Source organism: Chelonoidis abingdonii, chromosome 5 (genome assembly GCF_003597395.2).
Source record: "Chelonoidis abingdonii isolate Lonesome George chromosome 5, CheloAbing_2.0, whole genome shotgun sequence".
NCBI classification, from domain to species: Eukaryota; Metazoa; Chordata; order Testudines; family Testudinidae; genus Chelonoidis; species Chelonoidis abingdonii.
The window spans coordinates 58,420,202-58,443,660 of record NC_133773.1 but is presented as its reverse complement, the minus strand read 5'-3'; the positions used below and the strand labels follow the sequence as shown (position 1 = coordinate 58,443,660).

The 23,459-nt window shown below is 41.6% G+C and overlaps 2 protein-coding genes across 3 annotated transcripts in view; one reads left to right on the top strand and one right to left on the bottom strand.

The window, feature by feature from the left end:
• EDNRA (endothelin receptor type A) overlaps window positions 1-15,291 on the bottom strand; it is a 42,734-nt gene extending 27,443 nt beyond the window's left edge. The window contains exons 1-2 of one of the 2 annotated variants that reach the window (XM_032793213.2): window positions 15,067-15,291; window positions 11,660-12,139 (exon numbers count right to left, since the gene is read on the bottom strand). In XM_032793213.2, coding sequence (XP_032649104.1) covers window positions 11,660-12,061 — 402 coding nt within the window. In that variant the 5' untranslated portion in view covers window positions 12,062-12,139; window positions 15,067-15,291. The remainder of the gene's footprint in view (window positions 1-11,659; window positions 12,140-15,066) is intronic. The other variant, XM_032793214.2, reaches the window with a different exon arrangement.
• PRMT9 (protein arginine methyltransferase 9) overlaps window positions 1-23,459 on the top strand; it is a 344,299-nt gene that overhangs the window by 127,621 nt on the left and 193,219 nt on the right. The gene's annotated exons all lie outside the window — the stretch shown is intronic.

Genomic DNA, 23,459 nt, shown 5'->3' with positions numbered 1-23,459 from the left:
TGATTTACATGCGTATGAGATAAAAATCGGACCCACTAGGCCTGATCTTCCATTGCCTTGCGTGTTATATAGCCTGTGCAAAGTAGATGTATAATGCTACCTAATCAAAATGGCACTCAAGGAACAAGACAGTGGAGAATCAGGCTCAGTATCCCTCCGGGTGTTCTGACTCTCCATAACACAGGCCACGTCTCCACCACAGGAACTATAGGGACAGATCTACAGCACCACAGCTTTGCCAGTATAGCCCACTAGTGTAGATGCAACATACAGCAACAGAAGGAATTTCCCTGTCACTGTTGGAACCCCACCTCCCTGAGCGATGGTAGCTAGGTCAATGGAAGAATTCTTTCTTTGCTGGAGCTGCGTTTACACTGGGGTTATGACGGCTTAGCTACAGCACACAGGGATGTGGATTTTTTATACCCTTGATCACTGTAGCTATGTCGACCTAAGTTTTGAGGCCCCCATCAAATGGACTGTGCTTCTTTAATATCATTAGTAAAGTCTCCAAGGTTTCAGGACAGGACACTTCCCAAAAGAAACATGTTTTCTCCTTGTGTATTTCACAGCTGCAGGGTAGTCTGTAAAATCAATCTATAGTGCAATTCCTTAGAGAGAACAGAGTGTTGTCAACAACATATTTTTACACTGAAATCAGAAACTGAGATTTCAAGGTTCTACTCTTGGTATTCAGAAAAATTGACCAACCAATCACAACTTCCAGAGCATTCCCCTCTCTTCTTACAACAGCCTGTCAATCCTGATTCTGGAAAATTGAAACAAACAAAGCAGAAGTGTTGAGAACATTTCACTGGAATGATCTTTAAATGTCACCCAGTTGGTTTTACTTTGCTGTTCTTGCTATTTGTTAATCACCATTAGTGTGTTAGCTGCTGTACAAAACACAGATAAAGACCCAGGCACTGTCTGGGTCCCAAGCAACTTACAGTGTAAGGAACATAATGTTATAGTCCTCCTACATGTGTACACACCAGTACATATACCCATAGGAAAATCTTGAACCTAGAGCCAAATACATGGGCTGCATTGGGTACTGGATGTAAAATGGCTCTGAGCTGCTCTGTAGGTGCAGGTGGCCATGGCCACATCCCCAGAAAACCAGACATTCCGGTATTTCTAGGAACAGCGTGGGCCCTCCCCTGCTGGTGTGACCTCACACACATGGTATATGTAAGGTTACACCACATGGAGGATGCCATTTTTCAGAGCATGCCAACCTGGACCTGACAGCATGACCTTGTGTCCTCTCTGAAGCTGGGCTCTGTTTAACAGAGAGTGTGTGCTTTTTATGTAGCACACCTTCCCCTTATGCAGTGCAATTGCATAGGTTCCATCACCAAAGGACCCTTTGTTGCTGTGGAGGTGGAGCTGGATTTGTTGCTTAGTGAAGACCTCTAGATGGAGCTTTGTTAGGCATTGTAGTCTCCAACAGCTGTACTTCCAGGACTGCAATCTGCTTGTCGCAACTTGCTAATATGGCCCTCATTTTGAAAAAGTCTCAAAACCCTTGAGATGAACCATGCAACTTGAAGCAGAGCAATGTGACATTTTTTGCTTACAGCTCTGCTGTTTGTAGAGTAAAAGAAGATGATTTTGACCCATATTTCCCTCCTGCCCAAAACAGGGTGGAAGGGAACAAACTAATATAGAATATCTTTAGCTCTTCCAGAGCCACAGTCCTGGTGTACCCTCCCCCTGGTCTGTGAGATTATTGAGGGAGTATGGATCGGAGGCAGGGAGTTGGTCTGGGACCCAAACTATCCCAAGCCTCAATATTGAAGATACCCAGCCAGCTGTGTGTTGGGACTCCCTCTACACATCTCTCTGGTCCTCCCCAGCCACTTCTGGCCAGTATTCTATTATTGGTCATCTACCCTTATGTTTTATAGGTCAGTCGTTCTCAAGCAGGGGTCTGAGGCCCCCTGGGGAGCTGTGAGCAGGTTTCAGGGGGGCCGCCAAGCAGGGCCAATGTTAGACTTTCTGGGACCCAGGATAGAAAGCCGAAGCCCCATCAAATGGGATTAAAGCCTGGGGCTCTGAGTGCCACCAGCCGGGGCTGAAGCTGAAGACCGAGCAACGTAGTTTCACTGGGACTCAGTTTGAGCATTGGCCTGCTAAACTCCGGGTTGTGAGTTCAATCCTTGAAGGAGCCATTTAGGAATTTGGGGATTTAGTTGGGGATTGGTCCTGCTTTGAGCAGGGGGTTGGACTAGATGACCTCCTGAGGTCCCTTCCAACCCTGATATTCTATGACTCCTGTGGTGTGGGGCCCCAGGTAATTGCCCTGCTTGTTACCCTCTATAGCCAGCTCTGACTTTTATATGCAGAAAACCAGTTACTGCTGGTGGGGGCCTCAGAAAGAAAAAGGTTGAGAACCCTTGTTGTAGGGGATCATGGAGTTTCAAACAACACTAACTTTCCACAATGCATATTGCAGTTCTTTAGCAATTGGTTGTGGGGAGCCTATTATTAGTTTTGCTCTTCCCTCCTAGTCGATTTTTTGCGAGGACAATGGGTTGCCTGTATTTTTTTGTGAAGGGTGAAAGGTCATGTGGCGAGGCAGGTAGTATTAGCAAAGCCATTTCATTTTCTCCCCTCCGTACTGTCCCATCACAGTTTTTTCTGAAGCTTTTACTCTCCTTTGTCCTGCTAAGCAGAGGAGGGAGTGAGCAACAAGGCCTCTGGCAATAATATTCTTGGATTCCGAGTTTTTTTCTTCCCACTTAGGGCAGTGAGATGTAACTATAGATGGGGCTGTACGGGTCTCACACTGAAGCAGAAGGGTTACATTTCACACGGATGCTGAAAGCTCAGATAACGAATGCCTGGTTCTGAAGCAAACAGCAAGTAAACGTTTTTGAGTTTGAGTTTGTCTTTAAAATTCTTGTACTATTATTTTACAAAGTCTGCCTAGTGGTAAAGCATTCCTTACAATTCTAGACATCTCCCTTGTGGTATTTTTATTGTTTACACAGTATGATTAGTTGCTCTTTTTATTTGGTCTGTGGTGTTGGCAAACGTCCTCTTCTTTTGAGGTATACTGTACTTCAAGCTGTGCTGCTCTTCTTCAGAGGAATTATCTCTTAGGTATGCTTGTGTGCATGGTGGTTTGTTGAAAATATTTTTTTTCCCAATCCCTGGGCAAAGTGCGTCTTTTATTTTATTTCCAACTGTGTTGCCTTTTGTATGTCGCTAAAAGAGAGTGACAGTATTGCTAACAAACTACTGCAGAACTCGTGAACCCGGGATATGCACAGTCAGAACACTCCCTTGTTATCTGTCTATTTCAGCTGATTGAAGAAGAAACAGAAAGAACATTCTAGTTATACCTAAGGCACCTAGCTACTACAGTGATCAATGCACTACAAATCCACAGGCACCATATATTAGAAGGAAGGGCAGGGAGGAATTGGTTATGTGCTGGGTTATATGAGGTTATATTGGTTATATGAGGAGAAGTTACCTCTCAAGGGGTCTCGATACTGCCTATTAGGTACAGCTTTGAGTAAGAGGTGATGCAACTGTGCACCACCACAGGGGGAGCTCTGGCAAGGATTGTACCGCAGGAGGCAAAGTCTCTTCCCCCAACTCTTTGGAGTGCAGTGCGAGGGTACATGTTGTTCTTTCTTTTAGGTTACTATAGTCTGCTCCCACAGTGCAAATGAGGAAGACAGGTCCTTGATTCTGTCTCTTCGTGGCCCCTATCAACCCCATTTGGGGTGATTTGTGCCACTAGTTACATTAAGATGGAGCAATTCCTGGTATCCTCTCAGGGCTGCTTTTGTACCCAGCCATTGCATGTGGGCATCAGAAAGGGAAGACTCATTTTGCCTCTCCTCTCCCAGACACTCAGACTCAGGCACATTCTGACCATTAATGTACTAAGTTCTGCATAACTTGCAGGTACCAAGCCACTACTTCTTATAATCACTGATCTGAACAGAGTGGAAGTTTGGTTGCCATCGGTATGCAATCTTTAGTGGGCTAATCCTTAATGGAAAAAATGTATTGCATACGGGCCAAATCCTGCTTTAAATTGGAGTTTCTCACCTGAGTAAGGATAGCGGGGTTTAGATTTATGTTTGCAGTGGGCTTGGTCCTGCACCTCTTTTGCACACGAAAGTCCTGTAGACTTGAGTGGATGCTACTTGCTTAGAAGGACTATTGCATCAGGTCCATTTTGTTTCATCATTATCCATATTATCTGTGTTAATTGTGATGGTAAAAAGAAACCCAGCTAAGTGTACCAAACTGTAAAATATTGCGACTTGTAATTAAATCCTGTGCAGTAGGTGGGGATAGGTTGGCTTAGCTCCTCACCTCACATTCAAACTTTCTGCTGCCCAAAAATGCTAATGGCTAGTAGTGCTGCAACATAAGACTTCCTTCAGCAGAAAGAAAAAGGCAGAGAATTCATGCTATTTACCACAGGCTGGTTACATGCTATTTACCAGAGGTGTGCCTTTCACAATACTCAGCCTAATGCTACTCTACATGAACTGCTGAGGTTTGGATGCTGGTGTGACTAGAATATGAACCTGTCAAAAGAAGACCTCAGTCCATAAAAGATAACACCCTTTTGTTCAGCTTGACCACTGGAGATATATATCAGCTCTCTGAACTGGGGTCATTGACTTCACCACCAGTAAAATGAATATGGAAAGTACCCTATTAATCAGATTTAAAGAAGCAAGGTACAAAAGGGGCCAGTTTGGCCTCAGTTATTTGTATGTAATGTAATGGTCCAGAGAGTTAAAAACTACTAAATGTAAGGCAATAAGTCATACATCAACTTTATTTCCTAGGCTAGTTTTGAATGATTATATCTTTGCTTTAAATATACATTAAAAACACATGCAGGGTGGAAGATGAGCTCATGTTAAAATTGTAACTGAATGCTTTCCTGGGAAGCTAGGTTGCATTTGATTATTTAATTTATGTTTTAATAATAAATAATTATGAAGTCCTATTTCAACCCTTATCAAATATTACTCAGTCCTGAACACTGCCATATTTTACTTCTTATGTTCACTGCTCCAGCAATTTTTTACAAAAAATAGTGATCAGTTTTTTTATTCCCTTGCTGGATACAAGTAACTCTCATGGACGTGTAGGCATCAGGAAGGGATCCCTGTGTGTGTGTGTGGGGGGGGGGGAGATTTGGGACCAAGCAGTGTAAACACAATAGAAATTTGATTACAAACAAAACTAAAAGTTGTCTTAAGACCAATGTTTCAGTCTGTTCAGGCTCAGGCCAACTTCAAAGGTCATTAGTGAATAATGCTAATGTCTAGAACATTTTTGTAAATCCTTAGGGGGAAATAGTCATGAGGAAAAGAGGTTATAAGGTAATAGTAGTTGGAGACAAAAAACTCCTAGAATATATTTGAGTCCATCTTTCTGCCAAGGCAGATTTAGAAAATAACTTAAACATAAAGGACCAGATCCTCAGCTGATATATGGCTCTACTATGTCTGTTTGCAGCATCGCTTCACATTTAATTAGTTCAAACTGCGTACTACAGGAAGGATCTCAATTGGTAATATAGTGGTGGACTCTTCAAGAAGAGATAAAGGTTCAGATTGTGAGAGTAAAACCAGTAATTTATTTCCTGGAGACCACTTTCTACCATTTTGATTAGGTTTATGTAAAAATATATCCAAGTTCTGAATATATTCTTCACTTTTTATGATAATGTATGACTGACAATTAGTAGATTTGCTGCATTTGAAATTTGCTGCATTTGAGATTTGGTGCATTTTATGACTATAATACATTTAGGTTAATTTATATTTTCATGATTGCATATACGTTATAAATGCAAACAAATGCAAATATAAAGAAACACAAAACAAACAGATTTTGATACAGCAAACAATAATGTAATAACCTGCCCATAGAGGAAGCTTATTCTTAGGCCCAGTCAGTTAGTATATGATTTATGCCTTGAATCATGAAGGTTATGCATTTTTATCCTATGTTACCTAACTGCGGAAGTCTTATTATCCAGATAAATGTTTGCAATCTCTGATGTCCATGGCAGTTTGCCTGACTAAATGGTGCAGGATCAGATCTATAACTTACAAAAAATTTGAAATCATTTATACATAAAATATTTTGTTATATTGATTAGTAATAGAAGCAATTAATACCATCTACAACAGAAAATTGTTCTGGCCCCTCCAAGTCAAACGGTCTGGCTTTGCTGCAGTTTATGTGGTTCAGCATGAAGCTGACCTCTGAAATATAGACTCTTAAAACTTAGTTCAAAACTGAGTGCAGAAAACCTTGAAACTGGTGATTGACCCGCAAGGAAGAAAGCAAACTCTTTGTGTCTTTGAATTCTGATTTTTCTTTAAAAACCAGTCACATTCATTTCCAAATTCCAGTAGTATTTTCAGTAGGGTCCCAAAGAAGATGTCATGAGTTGCAGCTGTCAGGATGCTGTTAAATGCTGCTGTGGATTTAGGATTCCTATATGTCCTAAAGACAGAGTGTATTTTAAAAACAACTCTTCCTTTGACTAATAATATCACTATGTCTTTTTTAAAGTCATGGAATGGTTTATATTAAAACTGTGCTATAACAGCATTAACATTTGTTAGGGGAATTGCCAAGCTGCTCAGTTCTAATAAACGCTTGTCAGCCAACTCACAGTACACTTGAGGGATGTAAGTATATAATATATTTTATTTCAAAAACTTATGCAGGTCAAGCACTCAAAAATTAAGAAATGGAGAATTAACTTTAATGCAACTTTAATTCTGTTCCCTATGTGTATGAATTGAACACAAGCTGAAATCCTAGTCCCAGAGAATTAAATGGCAAAACTCCCACTGACTTCAGTGGGGCCAGGATTTCAACTACACTCTTTAATTTCATGATTATATACTATTTTTTCCACAGTGCCAAAAGGGTATTTTGATAGGGTGAGCTAGGGCCATTTTCTCTGTATTCGATGTGGCTGCTTCAGAATGATGCTTGAGGTACAGTAGGGCTGGGGAGCATGCATAATGCCAATGGAATATTCAGAGATACAGTGTAGGTAATATCTTTTATTAGACCAACTTCTGTTGGTGAGAGAGACAAGCTTTTGAACCACAGAGAGCTCTTCTCAGGTCTGAAGAAGAGCTTTTGTGGCTCAAAAGCTCAAGAGCTCTGTGTGGCTCAAAAGCTTGTCTCTCTCACCAACAGAAGTTGGTCCAATAAAAGATATTACCTCACCCACCTTGTCTCTCCAATGTCATGGAACTGACATGGCTACAGCTACACTGTAGACAATAATGGAATATTTAGAAAGTTAATGAACAAATCTTGAACAGATTCTATGATACATCTAAAAATGACAACTTTCTCTAGCTTGTAGCTTGACTAAATTACAATGAATTTTCATAACACCAGCAAAAGGCAGCTCCTCTGATCCAGGACTATCCTCCTTCCAAATTTCAAGTTTCTGCTCTAAATCAAGGAGGCGCTAGAGCTGTTTAAAAAATAGCTTGAGGAAAATTTTTAATATTAGCAAAATTACCTCTAACCTCATTCTCAAAACACCTGTACCACTTTTGCTGAAACTTTCCAGTCAAATTCCATCTCAAGCAAAAGCAGAGCATAGAAAATATTCCAAGATACACCATTGCAGTTCAGCCAGAGAAAGACTAGAGATCATAGAGGATGTAGTTCAGCCACCAAGTACAGCCCATAGAGAAGAATGGGAGCATGAGGCACGTGAATGGGACCATGACGTACCTGAGGGAGTAGGGGAGGCAACATAGTGACAGCTAATGTGGAAAAAGCTGAAGTACTCAATGCTTTTTTTGCCTTGGTCTTTACAGACAAGGTCAGCTCCCAGACTGTTGCACTGGGCAGCACAGTATGGGGAGGAAGTGAGCAGCCCTCAGTGGTGAGAGAACTGGTTAAGGACTATTTAGAAAAGCTGGACATGCACAAGTCCATGGGTCCAGATCTAATGCAGCCCAGGTGAATGAGGGTGTTGGGTGTATGTGTAGTTTGCAGAGGCCATTTGGCCATTATCTTTGAAAATTTCGTGTTGCGGGGAGAGTTATGGATGAAAGGAATAAGTGCCTTATATTTAAAAAAGGAAGAAAAGAAACCCGGCAATTATCAGACCATGTCAGCCTCACCTCAGTCCCTTCCTCGGCCAAATCATCATGGAGCAGGTCCTGGCAAGGAATCTTCTCTTTGAAGCATGGAGTCTCTCTCTGAATCAGGAAAACGGTACAACATGGATTCACCCAAAGGGCACAGCGTCATGCTAGTCTGACCAAACCCTTGCCTATCTACATGATGAGATAATCTGGCTCTCGTTGGATATGGGTGGAAAGTGCCGTTCCTTCGCATGGTTGATGTGACTTGTAATCTTGACTTGTATGGATATGTCAAAGTTTTTGTGCCATGGTCTGTACAGGTTATTCTGCAGCAAGCCTAAAAAGTATGGATTATGGAAGAATAGACTATCAAATGAATAAGAACAAGTGGCTAGACTGTATCAATGCGCTGGGTGCGACTCTTTTGGCTCTCTCTTTCTCGATGTCATAGTTGGCAGCTAGGTAATTAACAGGGCCGGTGGAGGATCGGTCATCGGGGATCCGGTTTTGTCTCTCTCTTTATGTAATGATCGGATGATGGAGAATGAAGTTCACCCTCAGCAAATTCTGCGAGATGACACTAAGTTGGGGAGACGTATGATATGCTGTCAAGTGACTAGAAGATAAGGGTCCGATGTCCCGGAGACAAATTAGAGACGTTGGCCAAAAGTGGTCTGAGGAGGAGGCAAACCTAGACAAGTGCAGAGTCCTGCACTTAGGACTGAAGAATCCCATGCAATGCTACAGGCTGAGGACCGACTGGCTAAGCAGCAGTTCTACAGAAAAGGACCTGGTGGTTACAGTGGACGAGAAGCTGGGTATGAGTCAGCAGTGTGCCCTTGTTGCCAAGAAGGCCAACGGCATATTGGCTGTATTAGTAGGATCATTGCCAGCAGATCGAGGGAAGTGATTATTCCCCTCTATTCGACATTGGTGAGGCCACACGTGGAGTATTGTGTCCAGTTTTGGTCCCCGCACTACAGAAGGGATGTGGACAAATTGGAGAGAGTCCAGTGGAGGGCACCAAATATGATTAGGGGGCTGGGGCACATGACTTATGAGGAGAGCCTGAGGGAACAGGGATTATTTAGTCTGCGGAAGAGAAGAGTGAGAGGGGATTTGATAGCAATCTTCAACTACCTGAAGAGATGTTCCAAAGAGGATGGAGCTAGGCTGTTCTCAGTGGCGGCAGGTGACAGAACAAGAAGCAATGGTCTTAAGTTGCAGTGGGGGAGATCTAGGTTGAATATTAGGAAACACTATTTCACTAGGAGGGTGGTGAATCACTGGAATGGATTACCTAAGGTGGAATCTCCATCCTTAGAGGTTTTTAAGACCCATCTTGAGAAAGCCCTTTCTGGGATGATTTATTTGGTATTGGTCCTGCTCTGAGTAGGGGGTTGGACTAGGTGACCTCCTGACGTCTTCCAACCCTAATATTCTATGATTCTATGATCTCCCATAAATCACCAAAGCAACTCAAGCAGATGTATATTAATGTCAAACTGATCCAAACCTAAACCTTTAGAGTCTATTCGATAAGCCAAAATATTTTGATTTGGGTCAGCTCAGCCTGAAACAAAATATTTCATTTTGATTTTCACAATGGAAAATTGAACATTTTTGGCAATGTTAACATTTTACCACAGAACATTTCAATTTTTGCAGAATTTGCACTTTCCATTGAAAAACAATTTTTCATGGAAAATTTACATCCACTGTAGTTGCTACCAGTTTCTACTACAAACACATGCATTTTTATGACCATCGCTTTGATTTGATTCTGATCTCAGTAGTTTAAAACCAGGGTAATGCTATTAACTTAAATGGAATAACTTCTAATTTATACCAGTGTAAGTGAGACCAGAAACAGGCCTTGTGTCTTATTTCATACATATATACATATATTTGATTAGTTTTATAAAAAAGCAAATGAGAATTTCTTCTAGCGTTGTGGTATGTACAACTGTATTATAGTTATGCCCCTAATTATAATTCATAGTATATATTTCTAGAGAGGGATTTTTTCAAAATCTTTTATTTTAAAACCCATTTTTAAGCCCTAATAGGCAAACATTTATATATATTTTGTTCATGAATAAAGATATATATGTGAGTGTGAACAAAATCCAAAATTTGCCAAAATCTTTGGGGGTTAAATTGTTTATTTTATAACAGTGGTTTTCAACCCCAGTGGGGGTCCACAGACTATGTCTAAGAGGTCTGTAAAAGGTTGTCCTTACTGTAGAACAGTGGTTTTCAACCAGTGGTCGGCGAACCCCTGGGGGTCTGCAGGCTATGTCTAAGATTTCCAAAGGGGCCTGCACCTCCATTCAAAAGGTTTTAGGGGTCCACAAATGAAAAAAAGGTTGAGAGCCACTATTTTATAATGTTATGCCTTGTTTGAGGTCCTAAGGAAAGATTAGTCGTAATAATCTCAGCAGTGTGTTTGCTTTCCAGGCTCACAAGGCTAAAGTGAGAAAAAATTTACAAATATATTTCAAAGGTTTCTAAAACACATTCAGGCAAGTTTCAAGATCATCCAAATATTTCGATCCTCATGAAAAATAACAAGGGTCCAATCCTGTTCTTATTCACGTCAACAACAGCTATATTAGGGCCTACAGGAGTCTTCTGCTTATTTTAAAAAAAGCGTATTTTAAAATCTATTTCTAATTGTATTTCTGTCTTTCCAACCCACAGCATATATCAGTGGAGTCTAGACCTCTTTGGGTCCAATATAATCATATGGTTAATTGGGCAAGTTGATGGTCAAATTTGGGCCAGTAAATGTATAATTCAATATAAAAAGTAACCTTTTGGGTGTTTGCATAGTTATATATTAAATCAAGGCTGCACAGCGTAATTTAGTTACATTTAAAAGAGTTGTTTATAATCCTTCATGTATTTTGACAAATCCAGCTGCCAAACAGTATTTAAACACTATTCTGATGTATAAGTGGCCTTAAGAATCATAAACTGATTTGAGATTCTGCCATGAATGAATGTTAAATTCAAGCCCTAACACTCAACTCTAGAAGGGCTATTAAATCTTCACATAAAGACTGTGTAAATCATGGGAAATATTTTCTGTATAAACAAAGGAAGAATAGGATATGTTCCCAAAATAGTAGCTATCAATCTGATCCATAAAGAGAATAGCAATCTTTTCAAAAGATGCTCTCTTCATTTGTTTTACTCTGTCTTTAGCTAGTTGTCTGAAGGACACCATCCAAAATCAAATTCTATTGTATTTTATTTGTAACTAGCTGCTGCTAAATACACAAGGACACACCTTGCTATGGTAGGTCAGAATAACTTGCAAAACAGGATACATTGTATCTTCATAAGAAGAAACCTAAAAACGATGTCTTGACATTTGCTTTTGAACATAGACTGAGTTACATTTCCCTTTCCTTTATACTTTGCTTATTAATAAATAGAATAGCAGTGATTAGAAACAAACACACTGATATGTTGTGAACCTGTTAAAGAACAGCAGTTAAAGTGTACCCGTTGTTGCTTCCTACCTTATATACATTGATAGGAATATCAATGACAATATAGATAAGATCTCCAAGTGCCAGGCTAGCTATCAGCGCATTGGGGCCATTCCTCATACACTTGTTCTGGTAAATGATCCTCAGCAAAGTTGCATTCCCAACCAATCCAACGATGAAAATAATACAAGATATCACTGTGTTAATGTATTTGAAAGTGTCAGCAATTTTAGCCCGTTGGGAGCAATAGTCTGTTTTGTTGGGTACCATGGGTCGGATAGTAGTAAGGAGTAAGCTGGGCTCTAGTCCAGAGTAGGTGGTCAAATAGTTTCCAGAATCACTCAGATTGGTGTAATATCTGTCAGAACTGTCGCTGAGGCCACATCCAGCGACAAGCAGTAGCAAGGAGACTCTTAAACAAAAGGTTTCCATCCTAAAGTCTTGAATGGCAGGCACAATCAATGAAATACTTCTTTCAATGTTTCAGTGTGGTCCTTCTTACTTCTTCACCTATATGGAGAAAAAAAACATAAACAAAACAGATTGACAATCATCTTATTTTCATTTTAAAAGAAGTGCTTGTACAGCTTGTTTTTACACTAGTTAAGCTATCTTGGATAATAGATTACAAAATGAGACAGAAAATCCCCATAGCATTTGAGGGGTAGTACTAAAGAAATCCTGCCAGATCACAAAAGTGTGTAGGAGTATTTGTCTATATAAGGGATAAAGCATTCCAGACAACAAGTGGTGGATAAGAGTTTTGTCACAAGACTTAGGCTTCCAAGTCGAGTAAACCAGCATGGGATGTCTTGGCAGCATTACTGATACTTTGGTCAAAAGAAAATTTAAATTTTTCGATAGCTGGAGTTTTGCTAAATAACAAAGCCACAACCCTAAATTGTTAAATTCTATTTAAGGCCAGAATGTATTATTATTATTTGTTTTAATATTTGTTGGTGTACTGCAAAAATGATGCTATAGACCTATTTTCTTTGCCATAATAATTAGCTGGCTTTTAAAATTTAAAAGGCCTGAATATATAATTTTCAAATCCAGTTCCTGAATAAGTAGTTCATTTAGTGCCAGATCCAAAGCCCTGAGAAGTGTGTGGGGAGACTCATATTGACTTCAGTAGGCTTTGGATAAGGCCCTTAATGCTTTTAAATCTGCTACATATACCAGTAGGCTAGTAGAAATTTATCCTGGATATTTCAGAATTCCAGTGCAGCTCATGTTCAGATGTTAGCTGTAGATAAGTTAATTATAATTGTATAAAAAGAAAACATGATAGATATTGCATACTAAATACTTGGCATGGCATCCCAAGGAATAACCCATGAAATCTGCTGCTTGTAAAGGGCACCTCAGTAGCAGGACATTCTTCCACCACAAGTGTGACCCTGAGTAACAGAAAAGTCTGTGGCCTATTTACTGCAGTGGAGGATGGTTATCATCAATATTAGTAATGCTGCATCATGCTTCAGGTCATAGAGAACACTCTGGGATTCTCTTTTGTGAAGTTTAGTGTGCACTCTCAAGCCCCAAAGATTTTTTCCCCTTCTCTTCAGCTCAGTGTGACAAACTATTACAAGACATCTCTGTGTGAGCTAGGATAAAGTCAAGGGCAGTGTTGAGCCAAACTGGAAATTCGAAAGTCCAGTCTTGCATAATAATACTAGGAGAACTTGAATGAAGGAGTTGCAGAGATACTTTTAAGTTAATAAATTCCAGTATATGTGGAGATTCCCGAATAACAGTGAAGAATTTACAGTAGAAAACAATGAGAGAGAGTTCACTGACACTGGGCCTTTGGGCATTATCATAATACAAATATTTAGTAATACTACCTACTATGCTCTTCCATTCCAGTAGGTGGTATGTAAAGAGTCATGAATGTGTAACAGGAGCATATGCATCCCTAATATGTGTGTGTGTGCGGATGTGTGCGTATTTTGCATAGAGTATATGTATGCCTGTGTTTGTCCTTAGTGGTACAAATTCTGACCCTGCTACATTGGTGTAGCTAAAATCATAACCTGGCCCACTATATTAGTCTGTGTATATGATCCTAAATCCTAATGAACTGGATATCCGCCTAAGAGATTTATTTTAAAAATGCTTGTTCTACTGGTATCTAAGGTCCACTAGCAATACTTTGCACCACGTTAGTGCTTTCAGTTTAGGATTATTAAGCACTTTGTAACAATTTTACAACAACAATTTTACAAATGGAGAAAACTAAGTCACCGACAATTGCAGTGACTTATCCCATTCATAGAATAAATCAGTGATACAGCCAGGTATAGAATCCAGATTTTCTAACACCTAGTCCTATGATTAAACCATGCCACTAACCTTCTCTTTCTCAATTTATGAACTTTGTATGTGCAAATTTGATATATTACTTATATACCACATAAATGTGATGTCAACATGGCAGTCGTACAAACAGCATGAGGAACGATGGACAAAATACCCAAGACCACAAGTAGAAACTTTTCCTGAAGAGGTAGCAAAATCAAAACCAAAAAAAATTCCCATATACTAATTTCCAAGAACATGGATTCATGATATACATATTCAAGATATGGAGTCACTGACAAATTCTCCATTACTATGTGTTTGTTTTCAGTGTGCTTGTATGCATGTGTAATAGCCGTGCACAAGCACCCCATTGCATGCAATATAATAATATTTGTGTTAACTGTCTGTAAGAATACAATAAAATAGGCCATTGTATTTATGTAATCTCAGTATCTAGAATAGCTAAGGAATTTCTGTGAATTTACAGGCCATATGCATGTGGTGTCAGTGTGTCACTAACACAATGGTACACAATTTCTTACAACCAGCATGGGACGCTGAGAACAAAACTCCTAACTTCCTAGCAACAAATATCCTGCTAGGGAGAGTAAAGCCAGGACAATCCCCATGCCAAGATTTCCAAAACCAAACCGGAAAGTTTGAAATGAATTGTTTAATTGATTAAACACTATTGAGATTTGTAAACATTTAAATCATTAAATTAAAAAGGACAAAAGGCACATGAGGTTTAAAATGCGATCTAATAAACTTAACTAGGATGGATATTTCAAAGCAATTACAATAAAACGTACTTAAAAAAACATTTTCTTCTAGTTAGATCTCACTAAGCAAAGTGTAGTTGGTTGTGGGATATCTGCCCTTTTCCCTTCTTCCAGCACAAAATAAAACACCCTCCCTTCTAGCACTGTCAAAAGATCAGTTCCAAAATGCAAGTGGCGAAGCATTACCATCCACAACTCCCCTTCAGTTCTGGGTATCTGATATGCTCTATATATTTAAAATAACATTTATTGAAAAGGTAAAATAAGATGCCTGATAACTAACACACACTTTTATCATCCTCACCCAATCCCTTTCTGAATTGTTAAGGATAAGTGCTAAAACCATACCATGAAGCTCCCTCTAGGCTCTCACACGGGGAACATGCAGCTGCTTCTGCCCCCATTTCCGTGCATAGGAGACTGCAAACCCACTCCAAGTGTAGTTCAGGCTGCTGCTGAGAATTTCCTCAGTGTGATTTCTCCTGGGAAAGCCTTACCAAATCCTCCTTTCTCAATGTGACTGGGTGGGATTGGAAATCTCCACCTCCGCTGTATCAGCAAGAGAGAGAGAGAGAGAGAGAGAGAGATGTCAGAACATCCCCTCTTTCTGTCCCCTCCCCCATTTACCCCCTCCCCCCCAAACCTCCAGCCCAGACTGAGACCCTGCCAATGTTAAACACAAAGACTGCCTCCCGGGCACAAGGAAACAGTGAGTTCTTTAACCATTTCCTCTCTGAAATGGAGTTAACCTAATATGCTAGGTTCATTTAAGCAATAGATCTTAGAAATCTACTACAGTAGCTTTCTGCTAAAGAAGCCCAGGACAGCCCATTGAAATACTGGACAAATGAGCGAAATAGGAGGCATAAGACAGATAAGCACGTGGGAAAACATTGGCTCTTGAAGATTTCCATAATCTTTGCTTTGTAATTTCCCATTTGTTATGATTAAAAGACTTTTACAAGAGAGTCACTAAAATATGATTTGTAAACTGTATCCTGAAAGTCAGATTGCCCAGACGCAGAATTCTCCAAACTGTGGTCCATGGATAGCTTGGTGGTCACATGTTGCTATATTTCCTCCCCCCGATTTCCAACTGCTAAAATGCATTAAAAAAGTCAGTGAAAATACATTACATTTCCTAATATTGCTATGTTTCCTAATATTTCCAAGTATTATTCTTCCAGGTGAGCAATATCTTGTGTAGTTGTAGTTGCCTCAGAGATGTTAAGCATTTGTGAATGGGAGGGCATACTGTCCATGGAATTGCAGATGAGAGAGGAGATGTCCATGAGACAGTCTCTCTATTCAGATGAGGTCCATGCTATCAAAAGTTTGAGAAGCCCCACCTTATGGTCATGAACCTTTTTCATTCTGAGAAAAATATGATTATCTCACCAAAGGCACCTTTCTCCACTCACAGGGCCTTAGGCACAGTAAAAAATTTGGCCTAGGATAAGTGTCGTATTAAAGCAATCCAGAAATGCAAGCACACTACAGCTCAGGGCTCTGTGGGTATGTCTACACAGCAACAACAACAAAATCCCACAGCTGGCCCATTCCAAGCAACTTGGGCTCATGAGGCTTGAGCTGCAGGGCTCTTTCATTGCTGTATAGGCTTCTAGACTCGGGCTGAAGACTGAGCTCTAGGACCCTTCCACCCCACAGAGTCATAGAGTTTGAGCCCTAGCCCGAGCCCAGACTACACAGCAAATGAAACAGCCCCGCAGCCCAAGCTTGAGTTGGCTGGCATGGGTCAGCCACGTTTTTTTCTGTGCTGTGCAGACATGCTCTATCTGGCCCAGAGTCCACCTGCGGTTGGTATGGCAAAAGCAGAGAGGCCCACTTCTCTCTCAGAGAAACAGAGGTGTCAGGGCCTTTCTCCACCCCCCAAGAATGGCCCCTGCCCATGTCTCTTTGGGAGCAGCAAAGGTCCTCCTTCTCAGTAGAGGCAGAGGAGGCAGCAAGTGATAGCCTGGTCCTTACCCCAGCAGTTGAGGTGCTCCTGATTGGGTAGGTGGGAAGGTCCTTCCCAGAATGTTCTGCTGGGATGGTGCTGATAGTGCCCCTCCCTACCAACCTGAGCACTCTGAGCAGTAGGTCTTGGCATTTACACCCCCATTGAAATCAAAAGGGCAGTTTATGCCTCTTGGAGCTATTGTTTCAGAATCTTTGCAGACTTCTGCAGATGTTACAGTGTCAGCTACATTCAAGCTCTTCTTTTAAACCACCAGGGGTGGAAATATTTTTTAAATGAAAGCTCAGATTTTGATGTAATCACATGACTCCCAGAGCCTGGGTCTAGGCAAAGGCGTGTTGTGCCCATGTTTTCATTCAGCCCCAGCTGAGATGATTTGATACTCCATGAAAGCTAACCAATGTTGTCTTTGAGCCCCTGGCTGAAGCCTTTTAAGATCTTAATTTCAAGAGCTAATTTTGGCTTCCCGAGTGGTTACACCAGAGGAATAGCTTTATAAACTTTTGTGGACTCCTTTTTGAGCACTGAAAGACAACCCTGCTCAATTTGATGCCAACATTTGTTGTTCTACAAGAATAGGAACAGATTAGGAAGAATGGATCAAGATGGTGGAGCCACACAGTCTGCAAAACGTGGAGATTTGGTAACCAGATCGTATGAGAAATTCATTTATACTTGCTCTGAGTATTGGATAGTAAATTTTCAGAAACTGAAATGTCTCTAAATTCCTCTTGTAGACCAACTAAGTGAAAAGATTGATAGATTTCAAAATCAGATAACAACAGTGGAAAAAAGAGCTGTGGCATCTGAATCAGTCCAAACAACAGGCACTTTTATGTATCTTCTAGAAAACCAGCTCACCTACTTGATGAGTAAGAACACTGACTATCTTAAAAGAAACATAAAATCTTGTTTAGAAACTCTTCAGAAGCCTGAAATTTGCAAAGTCAAACAGAAAAGCTTAACTCAACATATCTTAAAGCATGTTTTACCTTAAATTAATGCCGGTATGTAATTAAACCGGCAATATTGTTTGTTAAATGAAAGGTATTTAAATAATTCATATTTATTAGTTTTATTATACATACTTAGAATCACTGATATGTTTTTATTAGGAATCATCTTGTGTAAAAATTGTGTTGACAATCATTGATGATCTAGACTTAGTGCAGTCTGCACTTTCCATATAATCAATAGACTAAGCATACATTAAGGAGACCTATATGAAATACCATTTATATCTTTCTCATAGACTCTCTAAACAGTCTTAACATCCTATTCCTTTCCTGTGGCCTATTGATCCTTATGCCTAACTTGCTGAATAGGAGTAAACTTGAATTTCTGCTCTCATTCAAGCCCACATCTTACCTTACTGATTTATCACTAATCTAATCAGTTTGGAAGGTTCAGACAACACACTCCAAATTAAGCCATGTTTAGTTGTATGTATTTAATATTAAACAAAATAAGAAAATTTCATAGTACTTGTAAAGCTCTCTCTTCTACAAATTACAATAAAGATAGAGCTGTTACCATAGTACATAATTCTATTATTGCCAGTCAGCCTATTTAGTGTTAACTATACAATATGACAATATTAATGTATGGTTAATAATGGTTCTGTGTTCTTTAATGACTGGACCTTTGTTCTGTCTTTAATCGTGACAGTTTACCTTCAGCAGGGTCTTGTAGTGAGTTGTAATGTATCTAAAATCTGGTTTAATTTAGAAGTTTCATATAATTAGTCAGTCGATTACCAGCTAGTTTTGCTATAGACAAAGCTCTTAAGTTTTTGTTTGTACTGAAAAATTCCTGAGGTTTACAAAAGTGATTTGGTTTTCGCCAATTTTTACCTGAATTTTGAGTACATGTATGCAAGTATATGAAATTAATGATTATATTAAGAAAATAGGATAGATTACAGTAGGTAGATGTGTTTATGCTATAAATTTGTTTAATTGTAAATGTGAGGCTGTATGTAAAGTGAGGAAATGCAGTAGAAGGTACACATATGCAGGCATACGGCAAAAACAACTCCCCAGACCCAGCTTCCCTGTGCTGCAAGGAGAGATGTCAGCTTGGTAACTTGGGCAGACCCTACGGGAGCCCAGGGGGATTCCCCCATACCCAGCTCCCCACAACTCTGGAAAGGGAGAAAGCTTCTTGGTGACCTGGGTGACCCAGGTTATTGAATTGCCATCTCTCCTTCTGGAGTGGGTAGCAGAGTCAGAAGTACTCTTTCTTTTCTCTGTGGCTTTTCTTCTGTTCTCCCAATATTGACCCTGATATTTGCCTAGAAACTCTGAGTTTATTTTTTGTAGTGTTTTTCACCCATTTTTTATTTTTTTAATCAAGACATGGGAAATTCTAAAATAAAATCCAAAAATGAAATGCATCTGAAGAAGTGGGCTGTAGTTCACGAAAGCTTATGCTCAAATAAATTTGTTAGGCCAGGTCTACACTGCGACTTTAAATCGGTTTAATGGCTGATATACCGATTTAACGCTGTATCCGTTCACACGACGTCGTCCTTAATATCGAGTTAACCGCCTCCTTAAATCGATTTTGGAACTCCTCCCAAACGAGAGGAGTAGCGCTAAAATCGATAGTGATAACTCGGATTTAGAGAGAGATAGGCGAGAGAGAGAGCAGTTGTCATCAGTGTAGTGCCCAGTGAAACTATGAAGAGAGCCTATCAGAACACAGCGTGGATTTGATCCAGAGACATGATCCAGTAGAAGGCAATTAACGGCTACAGAGAGGTCCAGAATATTTCCTTCAAGCCATTCTGAAAGCCGAAGTTAATAAGCATGCCCTGCGCTCCCATACATGAATGCTGCTTGATCTTATGCGAACTACATTATGCGAGAATTTTGGGGTCTCAAGGAACGCCATATAAAGCACTGACCTTGCCACTTCTTGTGGGGGAATAGGCTTCCTACACCTAGAAACGGTAGCACACCATGGCTCCATCTGTCCTGCGTGCATAGGGATATTGCAGATTTGGAGGCATATGAGAAAACAAGTGTTGTGGTCGAGGGAGGGTACGAGGAAGGGATATTAGAGAGACATATTTTCGTAGTAGATAGAGCTAATTGACTTTTTTGTGTTTTGTGTTCGAAAATATGTCTCAGACCACTGGGGGCTCCCCAAAGCAGCCCAAGCAATCAGTTTGGCCCGCTCAACTATGACCCTTTACTGCTAACATCCTCCGCAACGCAGCCAGGATTTTTGTTTGCAGTACCTTCCTTCAGCGAGGCGCGCCAAGATAGCCAGATACAAGCGCTGAGAATCGCCTCACACGAAGAAGCACTCCAAGCTGAGCTCAGACAAGTGAAGAACAATGCCAGATGGAGATAGGCGAGCACTGTCCCTGAACTGTACACACGGTCTCCTCAAAGTCCTTTGCTGACTACATTCGACTCACCACGCACCGATCTAAAAAACACCAAGCAACGGTTTATCGAGTTAGAAAACTGCCAAAATCCGACTACTTCGGGCACAGATTTCGACTCATACGGTGTGCACTTCCAGGAATTGGAGAGGGGTAACTAGTGGGTCAGACCCACACTCGTTGGTGGTCCTAGGGAGGGCATTTTGCTGAACACCCAGTATCGCAAAACACACCCCATTACTGTATACAAGAAATTTCGTTAACATGCTGGGGATGGAGTGAAAATCCTCCAAATTAATGTCCATAGATCGATCGTGGAGAACTCAAACCCTTATGCTATATGAGAACATTTCTGGCCAAGACGCCTTCTCCGTTCCCCCATAGTAGTACTTTTCAAGCCTTCCAATTTTGCAAGACATTTGGTACTGCAGGCATTGAGGCATTGCACTGAAGGCATTGCATAAACAAACGATCTGCTCCTGCGGTGCATTGTCAGGAGAGAGATATCATCATTGTTACCTTGTTAGAACATCAGGAATGTAAACAGGGGGCAGACATGGCGATTTTGCTACTGGCAGAGCGGGGGGATGGGAGGAGGATAGCGACGCAGTTTCAGTGTCTGGCAAGCAGGATTCTTCCCTGCTACCAGCAACGCGATGCGGGGGGTGATGTAGGGTGATCACTAGCAGCGATGCGTATATGATAGGAGCCTATGCGCTGTTGGTGGATGTGAAAGAGGGGGGTTGGGCTTTGCAGGCTCCTCTTAACAGGAGAAGCAGCATCATATAGATCACTGTGTATATGAACGGCGGCGAAGTCAAAATTTAAACTCACTACCATCGCCGCCGTGGACGTACGTTTGCGACTGCGTCTGTGTGTGTGCCACACCAGTCACACAGACACTGAATATTTAAAACGCTACAAAATGCGACCTTGTATAGAGATCACATGTGCTCGTGAAGGTGGATAGTTCTAGTGTGAAAGAGTACTATCATTGCTTTCTGTAAAAGGTATCTTTCACATACTTATCACCCTGGTTTGCCTTCCCCATGAGCTGCACATTTCTCCAGAAAGTCCCTATGCCATCACAGAGGGTGTGCTGTTACTGCGGAGGAAGAAGAAGACGGCGAGATGAAATGTTCACAAGAAATTATTGAAGTAACCCAATGAGAGGATAAACCAGAATGAATGGAAGTGAGTGTCGGTAGCACAAGTACAGGAAAGGAAGCCAGTGAACCGATCTGAGAGGGCGGTTAGGCGCAGGAAGACCAGACGTTGACGGAGAATCAACGCTGATCTGCTGCGTTCTCAAAACTGAAATCCTCCACGCATGGTTGGAGCTCAGGAAGAGCAGCACAGTAGCGAGTGCCACTAGCAGCCCCTGTATACCTCCCTGCAAAGCCCACGTCCCATATTCTTCTCACCCAGACATGCTAAGAACGAGCGTATCGCGTGGAGGACTTTCGCACCCGCCTACTACCTCCACACCCTGCAGAGTACAGGAAAAGGCTGTAATTACGCTCAACAATTGCTTAGTAGCCTTTCCCTTCCCCCTCCTTCCACAAGACAGCAGTCAGGGCAACCTTCCTAATTCTCATGCTTTTTTTTATAGTTCCTTCTGTAATACAGGAATACATCGAAAGGGGGAGGGTGGGTTGCTTACAGCGGCAATTAGTAAGGAAACTATGATTTTTAAACCGATGCCATATTGACTTTTTAATTGAAATTAATAAATGATTTTTTAAACGAATACAGAATTTTATTTCTTCGCGCCAAGCTGTATATGAAAGGGGGAGTCGGGGTTGCTTACACTGAATAAGTCCATCAAGTGCGGAGAGTTCATTCAAGGGAGAGCAAACAGTCACAGACGTACCCTGGGACGTGCTGAAAACTTTATCAAGGCTTTCTCTGTGCGGCCAGCGTCCTCCGTGTGCCTTTAATCGCCCTGGCTCTGGCTGCTCGTACTCAGCGCCAGGTGATTGCCTTCAGCCTCCCACCCAGCCATAATGTCTCCCCCTTAGTCTCACAACAGATTTTGGAGCACACAGCAGCAGCAATAGCAAGAGGGGACATTGGTTTGGCTTGAGGTCTTAGACGAAAGTAAAGTTAATGATCGCTCAGCGAACCCTTTAAACGCAATGTGGGCTACATTTACAATCCTCAGGCACTTGCTCAGCTGTAGTACAGCTCTTGACCACTGTCCAGGCGCAGTGTATGGCTTCATGAGCCATGGATCAAGCGGTAGGCTGGGTCCCACCAGGATAATATAGGCATTTGAACATTCCAATGGTTATTTTCGGTCTGGGAGTAATCTCCTGCTGCACCCGTTTAAACAGACTAGTGCTCCGAGACGTGAGCGTTCATGAACCCTTCTGGCCATCCACGTGGATGTGAGTGAAACGTCCCTTGTGGTCCCACCAGTGCTTGCAGACACCATTGAAAAAGCTACCCTTGCGTGTTCACGTATGGGTGCCCGTGGTGTCTGGGCCAACGAGTAGGATATTGGTTCCATCTATGGCCCCAGCCAACATGTTACGGAAAACCATTGCAAGCAAGGCCATCCATATCACCTGCACGTTGTCCGCAGAGTCACAACCTTTTCGTAGCAGCAGCTTAACGATGCTTTGGCTTACTTGCATCATTGCAGCCCCACGTAGATTTGCCCACTCCAATTGGATTCCCGACTGCCGTAGGCTGTCTGGCGGTGAAGCTTCCAGAGGGCTTATTGCCTAAACTGCTTCTCCACCTGGTGAGGGCTGCTCTCGATGTTTGTATTACGGCGTTTTCCGGGCAGGGAAACATGTCACAAAGTTCTAAGAAAGTGCTCTTTACGCATGCGAAAGTGTCGCAGCCACTGCGAATCGTCCACACACCGTCAAAACAATGGCGGTCCCACCAGGTCTGGCTTGTTCCGGCCCATGCGTTCATGGGTAGTAGATGCCCGTTAATAGCAAGTAGCTCCAAAACGCTGGGGCCGCGGGGTGTATGAGAATTCTGCCTCCATCTTCGTCATCGCTGTCCTCGCTCACTGCAGCGAATAGCTGCCTCCTCTATCCCTGCCGCAGTCATTGTTCAGTTAGTCACACGGAGTACGCGAGGTGGTTGACAACGGTTCAGGATACCGTTTGTGACATCTCAGGGTCCATGATTGCTTGTGCTTATGGCGTTTGCTCAGATGCACTCGCGAAAAAAACGCCGGCGCAAAGGCGTTGTCTGCTTGCCTCACAAAGGGAGGGGTTGAGTGCTGTACCCAGCACCACCCGGGGCATTGTTTTCGGCCCATCAGGGCACTGTGCTCATCAACACGGAAGTGGGAACATGATAGTGAGAGGAACAGCTACCCAGTGCACACGCTCCTGAAATCGATGG